We start from the raw sequence: 14,470 nt of genomic DNA, 5'->3' as shown, positions 1-14,470 counted from the left end.
TGGTTTTAAACCAGACTTCAACGTGAACGTTGAATGCTGCAGCTTTTTACCTTAAATGCCTCATCAGAGAGAAGTTCTTTCTCCCCATACAATCTAAGGACTGAATGACATCTCAGAGAGGATGGCAGCAAGATGGATCCTCTTCTAAATAAAGTTATTTACAGTAGCTTGGCATTTTCTTGAGTAACACTGTTTGAGCAATACTCATTCATCAGTGTGGTTTGCTGAAGTATAGGAGTCAGTAGCAGGTTAAATAACCTTTATTCATGAAGAAGTGTCAGTGAAGTTTGTTTGTATGGAGCTGTTAACCACACCTATTGCACAGTAAGCAGCCTGCCAACATACCCTCCCAGGTAAACACCTTCTAGGACAAAGAATAAGCTTTACTGCTTCAGTTTAATAAACTATGATTATTTGCTCAAGTGACTACTGGAGATGCACCATCAATCTTCCTCAGTTCCCTCTGCTGCCATATTTTAATGCAAGATATTGTTTTGCATAGGCTGGTTTTGCCTTGGAGGAGAAATGCAAGCCAACCAGCTAAGGGTAATATCAGCTATATTCCAACAGTTTATACACATCAGCTCATAATTCTCTGGCTAGGCTACTCTTGAGACAGTGCCAAAATTGAGCATGACAATTCAAATCATGGCTAAAAAATGCATATAAAACTCATTAAGGCAATCTTAAGTCAATAGAAATGTGATAGTTTGATTTCAACTGCAGTAACAAATAGGAAAAGAACTGACTGCCACTTTCAGTTACAAATGAGATACGGACACAATAGGGAAATTTAAAATTAAGTTGTTTTACTTGGAAATTTACTTGGAAATTTAATTTTAAGGAAATTTTAACACTGAAAGCATTGAAAAAGCATGTTTTTGGGCCCCATGTTTTTTTACGTGGAAACTAATATTAATGAGGAACCAACAGACTATGCAGGCATTGTTTGCTCTACAATGGACTGATACCTCACTTGTTCTTACCAGTTATCAGTAGCTTTTCACTTTCAGTTTTAAACCGTGAGTTGCATTTAGTCAGTTTCCCATCACTTGAGATCTTTTCTGACAGTAAGTTGCCTTTAAATCACTACATCCTAACTTCTCATATGTAACTAAAGCTACCCTGAAACTTAATTCTTCTACAGCTTCAAAGCACTGTGGTGACTGGAATATTTTTCAAAACCACAACTGAGTTCTTAGCAGAACTCATGAACACTGCTTCACCTGCATTCATAACAGAGAGCTATGGAAGAAAAAACCCATAAGAGAATGTGCATACACTGCAGTGTTCAACTTGTGTTATTGGTAAAGAGTTCTGAGAAAAAAGTATACTTTCTTATGCACAGGTAAACCATAATCTCTTATGCATGGTTATGCTGCTTCTAGGCAAGCTCAGTATGCAAGCACAGGTGTTCAAGTAATTTTACCTTCCCACAGCATACCCCAGATTAATGGAGTTAAATTTTCAACAATCCATGTTTGCCTATTACATGATCAGTGAAAAAAAGATAAATTACCATTTCTGATCCCATATCCAAAACTCTAAACTGTAAAAACTGAGAAGTGTTGGGAGGTTTCTTCATATGAATGCCCTCAAAAATAGGGCAACATCACAGTAACAGGAATTGCTATAAACAGTGTAATGAAATAAAGGCAAGAATTGCTGGCTCAGGTGATTAGTAAAGAGCAACCGACTCTTTCATTAACTGGGCACTAACTTAAATGTAGCCAAGGCTGGTAGTTGCCAGGCTCCTTTAGCACTGTCTGGGCCCCACAGATGGCAGTGGCAGCATGACGATGGCATCGCTTCAGTCCTCGGGGCAGCTTCTCTGACTCACAGAGGTCAGCACCACCAGTAACTCAACGGGTGCACACCTCTGCTGGAAATGGCAATCCTGTCCTGCAGCATTTAACATCACGGAGAAAGCATTCAGACTCAAAAGCAGCAAAGAAAAATAACAAAGGCCATGCAGCCCTGTATCAGCCCCACCGTCCTAGATCTCAGAATCACAGAATAGTTAGTGTTGGAAGGGACCTCTGGAGATCATCCAGTCCAACTCCTCTGCCAGTGCAGGGTCACCTAGGGCAGGTGACACGGGAACGTGTCCAGGTGGGTTTTGAATGTCTCCACGACCTCCCTGGGCAGCGTGTTCCTCTGCTCTGCCACCCTCAACGGAAAGGAGTTCTTCCTCATGTTGAGGTGGAACTTCCTGTGTTTTAGTTTATGGCCATCGCTCCTCGTCCTGTCGCTGGGCACCACCAAAAAGAGTCTGGTACCTTCCTCTTGGTACCTGCCTCTGAGATATTTACATGTATTAATGAGGTCCCCTCTCAGTCTTCTCTTCTCCAAACTCCCGCAGTCTCTCCTCATAGATGCTCGGTAACATCCAGCTGCCCCGATCTCTACCTCTGTGGGTAAGGTAAGGGGCTGCGATCTCCCCAGCGGCGGCTGAGGGAGCGCTTTTAAAAGCCAACAGCAAAGTTGGACGACACGGAGCCTTCGCCGCCTCCGCCACCCCAGCACCCGCACCCCTCCTCGGCGGCCGGGCCGGGCCGGGCCGGGCCGGGCCGGGCCGGGCGCTCCCTACCCCGGGGGGAGCCCGCCCAGCGCCGCCTCTGCCCCGCACCTCGCCCGGCGGCCCGAGGGGGACGGACTCAAGGTCAGGCGGCGGCGGCGGCGGCGGCGGCGGCGGGCGGGGGGCCGGGCCCGTAACGGATGTGCCCGCCCGCCCCGCCTCCTGCGCTGACAGAAAGGCGGCGGCGGCTCCTGGTGCGCCAGCGGCAGCCGCGCGGAGGTTGGTGCGGAGCAGCAGCGGCGCCCCCGGAGCCACCCGAGAGCCCGCCCGCGGCAACCGCCGCCCCGCACGCCCACGAGCCTCCCGAGCCGCTCCGGTCCTCCCCGCCTCGCTCCGCTCCGCCGCCGGCTTTGCCCGGGCCGCCGCGCCCCCCCGGGGATGGCGGTGCTGGCTCTGGCCCTGGAGGGACTCGCCATCTTCGGGCTCATCCTCTTCGTCGTGCTGTGGCTCATGCACTTCATGTCCATCATCTACACGTAAGCGCCGGGGTGCGGGGGGATGGCGCCGCGTTGTTCCGTCACCCACCCGCCATCGCGCCCGGAGCGCCCGGGCAGCGGGGCCCCGTCCGCTGCCGCCGCACCGCCTCCCCCGCGGCCGGCGGCTCCTCTTCCCCGGGGTGTCAGCACCGGGATCCCCCGCCGGGAGACCCGGGCGTCGCGCCGCCGTCCTCAGTGCACAGCTGGGTTCGTGCTATCGCTCTTCGGGTAAAAACCGCCCTCTGTGGGTTTCTGCCTCCTGCTCTGCGCCGTGATCTTTGCTCCTTTGCCTTTAGCGCTGCTGGGGAAGGCTTGGGTTTTGTTGTGTGCCGGTACACCTGTAAAGCGAGGCTTTTCCGGTGATGGTGGGAGACCAGCGTGCACAGCACTTACCAAATGTGTGATATTTTGATTGTGCAACGACTGTACAGAAGAGCAACTGAAGGAGTACAGTATCTTCTACCAGGCAGACAAAATTTTAACCATAAGTATGCTTCTTTTTTTCTGCTGAGAAATGATGGTAGTACTAATAAAAACAAGTATGTATAGTGTGTTAGACCCTTCTTGGATAAGTACAAGTAGAAATTCTTTTATGAGTTTGTGCTCAGGGTTTGCATTTTTGATTTACAAACAAAGCAGATAGAGCCTAGCAGAGGCATTGGCTGTGGGCATGTGAGGAAAGAATTAAGAAGGCATCTCTTTTTGTAGAACGTGTTTTGCTCCTTTAAGCAAAAGGCAACTCTTGCATCATTACTAGGATTAGAAAATAGCTGCATTTGTTTGCTTTGCTTGTGCTTATCTATTCTCCTTTCTTGCTGTTCCACTGCATCTGATAGGTATCTGTGATAAATCCCAGCCATTGTTGAAAGCAAATCTCACAGAATGGGTAAGGGTGGAAGGGACCACAGTATGTCAATCTGGTCCAACCTCCCTGCTCAAGCAGGGTCATCCTAGAGCACATGGCACAGGATTGTGTCCAAACAGTTCTTGAATATCTCCAGCGAGGGAAACACCACAGCCTCTCTGGGCGACGTGTTCCAGTGGTTGATCATCCCCACAGTAAAGAAGTTCTTCCTCATATTCGGGTGGAACTTCCTCTCTGTCGGTTTCGGGCCATTGCTTCTCATCCTATTGCTTGGCTCCATCCTCTTGACACCCTCCCTTCAGATACTTAGAGACATTAATGAGGTCCCGTCTCAGTTGTCTCCTCTCGAGACTGAACAAGCCCAGTTCCCTCAGCCTTTCCTTATAAGAGAGATGCTCCAGTCCCTTAATCATCTTTGTTGCCTTCCACTGCACCTGCTTCAGAAGCTCCATGTCTCTCATGTACTAAGGAGCTCAGAACTGGACACAGCCATGTGAGGCCTCACCAGGGCTGAGTAGAGAGGCAGGATCACCTCACTTAACCTGCTGGCAATACTCTTCTTATTGCACCCCAGGATATCACTGGCCTGCTTGGCCACGTGGACACACTGCTACTTCATGGACACCTTGTTGTCCTTGAGGATCCCCAGATCCCTCTCCACAGAGCTGCTTTCCGGCAGCTGCAGCCTTTCACAGAGATACACAGCCTTTCACAGCCTGTGCTGGTGCCTGGGGTTATTCTTCCTCAGACGAGGACCCTTCATTTGCCTTTGTTGAATTTTAGACTGTTTTTCTCTGTCCATCTCTTCAACTTGTCAAGGTTCTTCTGAAGGGCTGCACAGCCCTCTGGGGTATTGGCCACTCCTCCAATCTTTGTATGATCAGTGAACTTGCTGAGGAGGCATCTGTCCCTTCATCCAAGGCATTGATGGATAAATTCAACAATACTGGGTCCAGTATTGAACACTGGGGGACACCACTACTAACTGTCCTTAAACTAGACCCCGTGCCACTAATTATGACCCTCTGCAAACTGCTGTTCAGGCAGTTCTCAATGCTCCTCACTGTCCACTCATCTAATCCATACTTCTAGAGTTGAATTTGTGGATACCAGAGATTTACTTCTTTTGCCCTTGGTCTTAGTTGCCTTATGGTTTGGTTTGGTTTTTTTTCTTTGTTTGTTTGTGGTTCTTTGGTTTATTTTATATGAAATCATTTATAAGCTGTAATAATTTTTTTTCTGCTCAAGTTACCCTTAGATCTTATATTCACTTGGATAATTAACTTCTTTCTTGAAAATTATCTGTATGGGTTGTCTTGGACATAAATGGCAGAATTTCAGTACGGGGGAGCAGAAAGGGTGCTTAGTGGGAGATGAAAACATAGGCTGCTGTGGGCACAGCTGATTTTGGACAGCTTTGAAACTGATTAAAACAGTCCATTGCATGTTAAAACCTCAATCAGGCGAACCTGTGTAGTGCTGCTGCTCGTAAATCTTTAAGAAAGACTGACAGCTGTAAAGGGCAGGAGATGCAAATGACAATATAAGGGAAGACATGAAAGAGGATAAACAGGAGGGAGAAGGATGAGATATGCTGAGAGACATGAGAAGAAGAAACAAGGGAGAATCAGAGAGAAGGGTACACTTTTGGGCAATCAGTGGCACAGGAGCTACCCCTTCAAAGGCACTGCCTCTTGTGGAGGCAGCACACTGGAGGAGGGTGGAGGAGGGACACTCCTAAATTCACTCTGGGCTGCAGGTAAGATACCCCTGAATGGACTTTGACCTGTCAGATACCCACCCTGAGGAGGTGCAGCCTGTGGATGACTCACCCGAGGAGACTGCAGCCAGTGGCAGGCCCATACTGGAGCTGACTCAGGGATTGCAAACCTGTAGTCAGTCTCTCCTGAGCAGCTACACCTGCTAGAGCAGCGTAACAGTTAAGACACAACCAGCAGTGGAGGAAAATAAGTGAGAAGCAAGGCATGGCCAGAAGAACCTTTACATGCTGACTTTTGCCTCCTGTGTTGTCTTGCTGAAGGGCAGGGGAGGGACTGAATGTCAGGAACTGTGCAAAAGGCAGTTCAGATGGAAAAGTGGGGAGGAAATTTCTCTGACTGAAGCTGAGCCTGGAGAAGGAAGACAAAACTTTCCCTGAAAGTTGTTTGTCTTTTTTTCTCAATACTCACATTGATAATTAGTTGCCCATTAATTGACAATAATTTGAGTAGAATTGCCTGAGTTGAGGCAGTTTTGCCTGTGACAGTAATTGGTGGGGAATGCAGGCAGCAGTTGGACCTGGTATGACCTGGGTCTGGAGTATTTGTAGTATTGTGAAACCTAGAAGGAGTTTTGCTTTGTGTTAATGGGAACTTGTCTTATGAGCGTGTGTATTGTGTATGGGGAGTTAATGCAGATTGTGTGTTAGCAGGTGGAAAACTTGCCAGTTGTGAAGAGGATAGTAAGAACTGGGGTGATCCAGTTTCAGCCTCTGAGGCCCCTGGAGAAAAGTGTGCTTCCACTGGGGCTCTGGAGTTACTGTCTCAGCAGGGCCAGAGCCAGGAGCTCTTTGACAGAGTAATGGGCTGATGGTAACAGAGGTATTTAATGTTTAGTGTGAAAAGGTGGCCCATGGCTGGAGGTGAACAGCTGGTAGGACTGAAGTGACCAAATTGCAATCTGCGCTGAGTTGGCAGGCTGTTGTGAAGGAGCTGTCTCAGTTACAGTGATTTGAGGAAACAGGACCACAGCTGCCCATAGAATGACCACGCAGCTGCCCTTTGAAGTAATAAAGAAGTGCTGGGCACCTAAAGCAGCCATCCCAGGGAGCTGTCCTTGCAGTGGCTGTGGTGGTACTGGGCAACTGAAGCTGATGGGATATAGCTGATGGCTGGAGAGAGCACTGCTCTGGTGATTTTGGAGCCTGTGGCGCTTGTTAGCGTTCCTCTGTGCAAGGGAGGAGGACGGGGGGTTTTCTGATGGAATTGTACATAGAGGAATACGCTGGTCCTGCAAGCAAGGTATCTCTGTGAAAGAAATTAGCAGAATCAGGAGATCAACTCTGCTTCAAATGCTGGAACATGTTTCTGGGGAAAGGACCCCAGATACATGGTGATTGTTAGTGCTGTGACCTGAAAACTGTGGTGGCTGGACACTGTTACTAGTGCCCCTCATCTCATAGAGACTAGTTCTGTCCTGGATAGCAGACACAGCACACTGCACCCGTTCCTAGACCCCTGAGGTATGAAGGAGTTTTCACTTACTGAAACTTCTTCTGATGTCAGTGGGAGGATGCAGTATTAGAATACAATTTTGTGGTACTTGTCATATACTGAAAAATACTTACATTGTACCTGTTAGAGGAAGTAAAGAGGAAAGTTGAAACTAATTAACCTTTCTGTTTTCTCTTAATGTTCTGAACTGGTGAGTTGGAAGAGCTGATCTCTACCAGTGGAGTTCTAAGATAATGTTGTAACATGTCAGTGACACTGTTGTGGACTAGACAGTCATCCTTCTGTGTTTCCTCATTGGTATTTAAGATGTTCAGTTTAGCAAAACACTTAGGACATGTGCAAATTAAGTAGATAAATGGGGTTATTCAAGAAAGTAAGCTTTTTTGCCTTGAAATGCTGTCAGCAGTTGTCAACCTTAAGGTCAAGACAGCATTTCTTTTGCATTGGCTTGTGCTGTAATGGCTTTAAAAGTTATAGTGTTTGGATACCTAAGGTACTCTACAAGGGTTCAGTCCTTCCATAATGCATTTGCAAAATCTGGTTCTTGCCACCACATTTCCCTGCTGCCTTGCCTTACTTTGGATGGGTTTGAATCACAGAAACATTTAGGTTGGAAAAGCTGAGATCATTGACTCCAGCCTTTGACTACCTTGTCAATTAAACCTTATGACAAAGTACGGTGTCCAGTTGTTTCTTGAACGTTTCCAGGGATGGTGACTCCAACACTTCCCTAGGCAGCCCATTCCAAATCTTGACAAATTCTTCATGATGTCCAGCCTGAAGCTACCCTGGCACAACATGAGGCCATTTCCTCTTGTCCTATTGCTAGTTACCTGGGAGAAGAGACCAACTCCCAGCTGGCTACAACCTGCTTTCTGGTAGTTTTAGAGAGCAGTAAGGTCTCCCCTGAACCTTCTCTTCTCTAGGCTAAACAACAGTAGCTCCTTCAGCTGCTCCTTTACAAGACTTGTGCTCCAGACCCTTCACCAGCTTCGTTGTTCTTCTCTGGACATGCTACAGCACTTCAGTGTTTTTCTTGCTGTGAGGGGCCCAAAACTAGGCACAGGATTTGAGGTGTGGCCTCACCAGTGCCAAGTACAGGGGGACAGTCTCTTCCTTGGTCCTGCTGGCCACACTATTGCTGATACAAGGCAGGATGCCATTGGCCTCCTTGGCCACCTGGTCCCACTGCTGTCTCCAGTTCAGCCGATTGTCCAGCAGCACTGCCAGGTCCTTTTCTGCTGGGCAGCTTTCCAACCACTCTTCCCCTAGCCTGTAGTACTGCCTGGGGTTGTTGTGACCCAAGGGCAGGACCTGGCATTTTGCCTTATTGGACCTCATACAATTGGCCTCAGCCCATCAATGCACATCCCTCTCCAGAGCCTTCCTACACTCCAGCAGATCAACACTCCCACCCAACTTAGTGTCATCTGTGAACTTACTGAGGATGCACTTGATCCCCTTGTCCAAATTGTCAACAAAGATATTAAACACATTAGGTAATGTTTGGTAACTAAAACAAACATTAGATAATGTTTAGTAACTATTTATTTGTTTTTGCTGCTTTATTTGTCTGGTCCGAAAAACTGAACTCATGTGAAGTCATGTTCTAGCTTTGAGTCTCCATTGTTCTTGTACCAGTCGTCGGTGGCAATTCTAATTATAGCACTTAATGGAAATCACTTTAAGGCAGCCGCAGTCAGTTGATGCTGAGGCTCCTCATTGTCTTGGTTCCCAGGTGTAAGTGCGAAGGGTAGTGTGTGTCAATTAATTGATAAACTGGTTTTAGACAAATTGATACTGCTGGATTTAGACAAATTATTTTAAAAAGCTTTTAGTTACCGTAGTCAATGAAGAAATAATGAATTCTGCATTTATGTGGCATTTGGGTATAACTGGGCCTGTTGCGCCTTGTCTGCTGAGTGAAATACAAGACTTCTAGGAACATATAAATGTAATAAAACACCCAAATATAACTAAAAGTAATTAATAACCTTAGTGTAATGTGTATGGACACAAGGAGGAAATTCAGTTTGCACAGATGCATAAAACTCAAGTTTCCTGAGGTACTTCTGCAACATTGAAGAAGTTTTTAAACATGGCTTCCAAACCTAAACAAAACCCCCACATAGCCTGTATTTGACTTCTGCTTTTTTTTCTGTGCAGTCATTTGATATTTTGGTTAATAATCTATTATTGTATAGTGATTATAACACTTAATTTGTAAGAAAATAGTTTTATTTCTCTTGGCCCAGTTTGCTTGTCTTGTCAGCTGTTTGTTTGTTTGTTTGTTTGTTTAAATCTTTGACCCCCTCTTCCTGGTCAGTCTGTGATTTGTGTCCAGAATTACCGTACTCTCTTCTCTGATCTCTCTACTTCTCTCTGTCATCTCATTTTCACCTTTTTGTTTGTTGGTGAGACTGTCTCCTCCTTTGGACTGTCTTACACTTCGCAGTGTCTGGCAACAGATAGGGTAAGGTAGCTGTTAAGAGCAGCAGTAGTTACCCACTTTGCCATCATAGGGGTTGCATTTTCTCTGGTTTGTGAAAGTGCTTTGGAGGCATCTTATTACAGATAAAAGCCAGGTAGGTTGTAGCGTAGATCTCATTTAAAAGGCAATCTTCAGAGAGCTCTCCTGTTACTATCAAGTGTTACTAGGCATAAGTGAACCAGCATTTTGCTAGACTTTGGAGATAATGCAAAGACTCATTTATGAGATTAGAGGTACCCTTCCCTCCTATTGATAATCACACGCAAACAGAAAGCTGCAAAGTGATGGTATTGGAACTTCTGCAGGAGTTGTCTGGAAGATGTCTAGCACATGTGAAATGCCTTGTCTGTGGGTGTGTGGTGACTTAGTTGAATCTTTATTCAACTTGAACTACTTACACTGAAATTTTTCATACAGGTTGTCTACTTCAAGGTAAATAGTTTTTTTGAGTTATATAGCTGATGGCAAGGATGACATAAAATGTTGGTGACACTAACAACAGATTGTTGTCTTTGATCTTGTATATTTGGAACATGGAATGGAGCAAACTCGTAATCTCATTAGCAGTGTCTTTCTGCAAAAATTTTTAGAGGGTTAAAAGCATTACAGATCTCTGTGATGGCCATGGGAAGAGGGGGAAATAGGTGAAATTTTTAGGCTGCAGGAGTCTGTGGGATGTTTCGCTGCTCCTTCTTCCCCTGCCAGTGATATTAACTGCATAATATGAGGTGGTACAGTGGATGGATGAAATACATTGTCAAGAGTTGTGCCTCTTAACCTTTTGAAATACTAATGATATGTATCAAAATTATGTTACATCACACTTCTTTTTAAGCATCTTTTAGAGGGGTGATACATATGTTTCATAACAGCATTTCCAAGCAAATTTTTTTGTGCAGATTGTGTAGTGGTGAGAAAGGTGAATTTATCTATTTTCCTGAGAGTCTGTGAGCCAAATTTTGTGGGTTTCTTTAGAGACAAGACAGATAAAATTTGCCAACTCAGTTTTTCTGGTTTGTATCTATCGGAAATTAAAAAAAAAAAAAATAAAAAATTGCCCTTCTGAAGTGCTGTCAGACATGATGTTGAGTGTAGCAGCATTACTTTAACTTACCATTTTCTTTCGAAGTTTGGGTTGTTGTTGTGGTGTTTAATAATTGCTTTCTTCAATTTCTGATGTTTCTTACAGGAGACTTATTCAAGCTTTCCAAGGCATTTGCAGCACAAGGGCACTTACACTGTCTCATTGACAACTGTGTAGTCCAGACAAGGCTTACGGCTTTTCTGTTACTGTGGCTGGGATTAATAGGGCCCAGGACTGTGTGTTCACACCTGTGTGAATTGATGTTTGAGCGTCTTTCTTCAGCATTATGCTGTTTTGTATTCTGGAAACACTTGCTGATGAGTTAATGAAATAAAAATTGGCCTGTCATACACTGAAAATGAAGAAAAAGTTTTGGCATGATTCGATAATACGGTTTCTTCTTAGCCATTAACATAATTCTGGCACTTAACTATTTTGGAATCTTTTAGGGAGAAAAACTGAGAAATACTTGCGTGGCAGGGATCTTTGGCGCAAAACAAACAGTAAAGAGCAAACCTGGGGTCTGTAGGAAGCATATTATCTAATGTTTAGCAAATTATGTTGTCATTTAAACTTGTGCCTAATGAAATAATTGGATCTGAGCTAGTTTAGTGTTAACAGATTTTTAAAATAAGTCAGAAAACCAAATTGAATAGTCTCACAATACAATAGTTTAAAGTTTTGTGTTTCAGAAGATTCCATACAGCATCAACTGATGGGTTGATGCTGTACTAAAAGCTGTCTGCTGTGGTTGGTTTATCTGACCCAGAGTTACAGCCATCCATCCGCTGGAGATGCTTTCATAAACAAAACACAAATTGTGCTGGATGCAGTTCTCTGAAGTTGCACAGTTTGTTGCGAAGAGTCTGTATCAAAAAGGGTTTCTATTTCTATGCCTTAGTGACTCCTGATTTGGTGCTCAAAGGGATAATCCAAATCCACCTCCTACTGCTACACCTTTCTAAACATTTCGGCGGTACTAATCTGCCTTTAGTGAGCATGTGGCTATGTGGTGACTCAGATCAGCAAGCTAGCTTTTTCTGTGGGATAGTTCCCTGTTTGATCAGCAACCTGATCCAATTTATGTTGTGGTACTGACTGTTTTATAGCCACCGGTGGGCTGAGGGTGAGGGAAAGCAGAAACAGGGAATGAATTGCTGTTTTGGTGGCAAACTGCAGATAGACTACAAGGGAAAACGGTGTGTTCATTTTAATGCTTAGTGTGATCCGTAATGGATGTGTTGTAGGCAACTTGCCGTGTTTTTGTTAAGCCCACTACATTTCAGCTTGCTGAATTGTAAACTGCCTAGGATTTGGTCAGTAACAGGGTTCCCATTACGTCAAGTTTAACCATAGCCGATTGTATGGGACCCTGTTTGTTTATCCTTTTATCGTGCAGGTGTGGGGGCAGGGAGGGGAGTAGGAGAGGACATATTCACTGGTTTTGAGTTCTGTAGTGTTGTTCTTATTCCTGAAAGATAAGGGTTTTTTTTTCTTCTACTTAAAACTTTAAAATGCGTTTGAAAGCATCTTCAACTCCCCTGTCTCCCCCCTCTTCCCACTCCCCCTCTTTTAGAAAAACTGTATCAAGTTACAGATTACATCTACTGAACATGATTTTGTGGTAATATTTGGAAAATGCTGGTTAAAGAATTTCACTTGTGTATTGAGATTTTATATTTGAAATGGTGACTAGCACTAGATAGAATTTGTTCTGCGTTGTGTAATTTTGTTTGTCTTTGTTACTAGCAACTGATCGAACTATTACTTTCCAAAACTGAAAGAGCAAATCAGTGTTTGGTTTTCGAGAACAGTCACCTTCTGAAAAATACCAATGATCGCAATCTGGGTCCTTTCTTGATTAGCTCCTGCTTAAGACCTTTAATTTGACTTTTCCATAAAAAAAAAAAAAAGGCGCTATTTTGGAGCTTAAGTTTTGGGGTTTTTTTCTAATCATTGCCCTTTCTCTCCACTACTGACTGATTTCAGTGCATTACATTCTAAGGTCCTTTTCTTTTTTTTTTTTTTTTTTTTTTGTATGGGGGGGATGCGTAGTACGGGAGAAAATATGTGTGAAGCGTATGAGATGTTTGATCTGCCATGTACATTCACCTGGCATGTGATGAAGCAGTACCCAATTGCAGCATGCTTTTCAATATAAACTCCTAGTATGCAGAAGGTAGGGTTACATTTTTTGTTTTCAGTGGTTTTGCAGGCATGCACAAACTTATGACTGTTTCTCTGCTGGCAGACAGCCTCTACTACAAAGTGCACACCTGAATCTTACCTTCCACGTACTTCTTTCAGACTTGCCTACTTCCGTCTATCTCTGAATATTTTATCAAGGCTAAGTGACATGTTAATTGTTTTTAATTACATCAGGGTATCCTCTTAAGTTCTTTCCCGTTGTCCACACCTTTGTGTTTCTGCTCCTCCCTGTTGCTGGATCTGACAGTTGTGTAACTATCAGTTTGCTGAGTGAGTGGATTGACTTACCCTGTGTCCATGTGGCTGCTGAATTGGATGTAAGTAGGTGACAAGAGTGGAGGATGGGAAAGACTGCCTGCCTGAAAGCACTCTGGGTGACTGATGCAGTGGTTTGACCCAGGCCAGCAGCCAAGCAAAGGTATCCTGACCTGGGACCAGCATATTTCTATAGGCTGATGTCTTCCTTTGGTCAAGACAGGTATCAGGGTGGCATGCGTTTAGTATTACTTCGAGTCACTTGTGCGTGCTGGCAGTGTTTTCTATTACTTATTAACTTGAGTCAATTGTTTCTTAAGCAAATAGGGGCAAGGAGCAAACTATAAGGGAGTGCATGCTGTGAAGGAAATCTGTGATGTAGAGTTGGTTGTGGAATAGTTTTCAGGGGCCTGACCCAAATCTGTGGTCAGCTCAGCTCTTCTGGAAGCCCACTGAAGCATGAGAAAGAAGGAGACCCTATTCCTGCTCTTCTCCCACGATCTTGGCAGCACACTCACAGCCACTTTCTTGAAGGTGCTCTGGAGCTTCTTGCCTTCCCTAATGTGCCCAAACTCTAATTTGGCAGAATGCAATCTGAATTGGAAGGAAAAAAAAGCCAGGTTTAACTTTCTGTTAAGTGAATGAATTGACGCAGGATTGTATGGGCATCAGTACCGGCATGATACCTTGTTTGGCTGGTGTTGATGGTAGCACAGGAGAAGGATTTTTGGAGAATCTTTGCTGCCGGTGAAACTACATGATCATCTTGCCACATCCTTTCAAACTAGCTAGGTTAAATTGATGACATGCTAACATTACATGTGTGGTAATAGTTTTGTGGTGGTTTATGTATCTCTGCTAATTTACTGTGGGATTAGACAAATATCAGCACCTATGAGAAGCATAGGATGTCCCAGAAGAGGGGAAAGGAGGCAAGAAGGAGTGCCTCGGAGCAGTAGCCTGTAGTTAAACTGGTTCAGCTACGTTATAAAGCTCCACTCAAGGGGAAAAAAGGCTGAAAACAAGATCAAGGTGTTTGTTTCTTGCTTTAGGAATAATTCTCTCCATTTACTAAGAGAGCTGTGGCCACTGCTTTTCGTTTGACCTGTGTTTCAGTTTTTGAATCTCTGAAGTCTAGAAGGTCCATAAAGAGGAGTGTAGTAGACCTACTAATGCAACAGTAGTAGTATGCCTACGTGCTTAAATCTGGGTATAAAAGTATAAGAAATAAGTACTTGATAACAGTGTGTTATTCAGCCTTAGTTGTGTTTCTCTGCCTC

At 44.6% G+C, this 14,470-nt stretch overlaps 1 protein-coding gene across 1 annotated transcript in view; it reads left to right on the top strand.

Moving 5' to 3' along the window:
* The first annotated feature begins 2,865 nt into the window (after positions 1-2,865).
* The window catches only part of UGCG (UDP-glucose ceramide glucosyltransferase), a 30,454-nt gene continuing 18,849 nt past the window's right edge, over positions 2,866-14,470 (top strand). The window contains exon 1 of the mRNA XM_032676335.1: positions 2,866-3,054. Coding sequence (XP_032532226.1) covers positions 2,957-3,054 — 98 coding nt within the window. The 5' untranslated portion in view covers positions 2,866-2,956. The remainder of the gene's footprint in view (positions 3,055-14,470) is intronic.

This window comes from Chiroxiphia lanceolata, chromosome Z (genome assembly GCF_009829145.1).
Source record: "Chiroxiphia lanceolata isolate bChiLan1 chromosome Z, bChiLan1.pri, whole genome shotgun sequence".
Lineage (NCBI taxonomy): Eukaryota > Metazoa > Chordata > Aves > Passeriformes > Pipridae > Chiroxiphia > Chiroxiphia lanceolata.
Note: the sequence above shows the minus strand (reverse complement) of the source record. Positions and strands in the feature narration are given on the sequence as shown.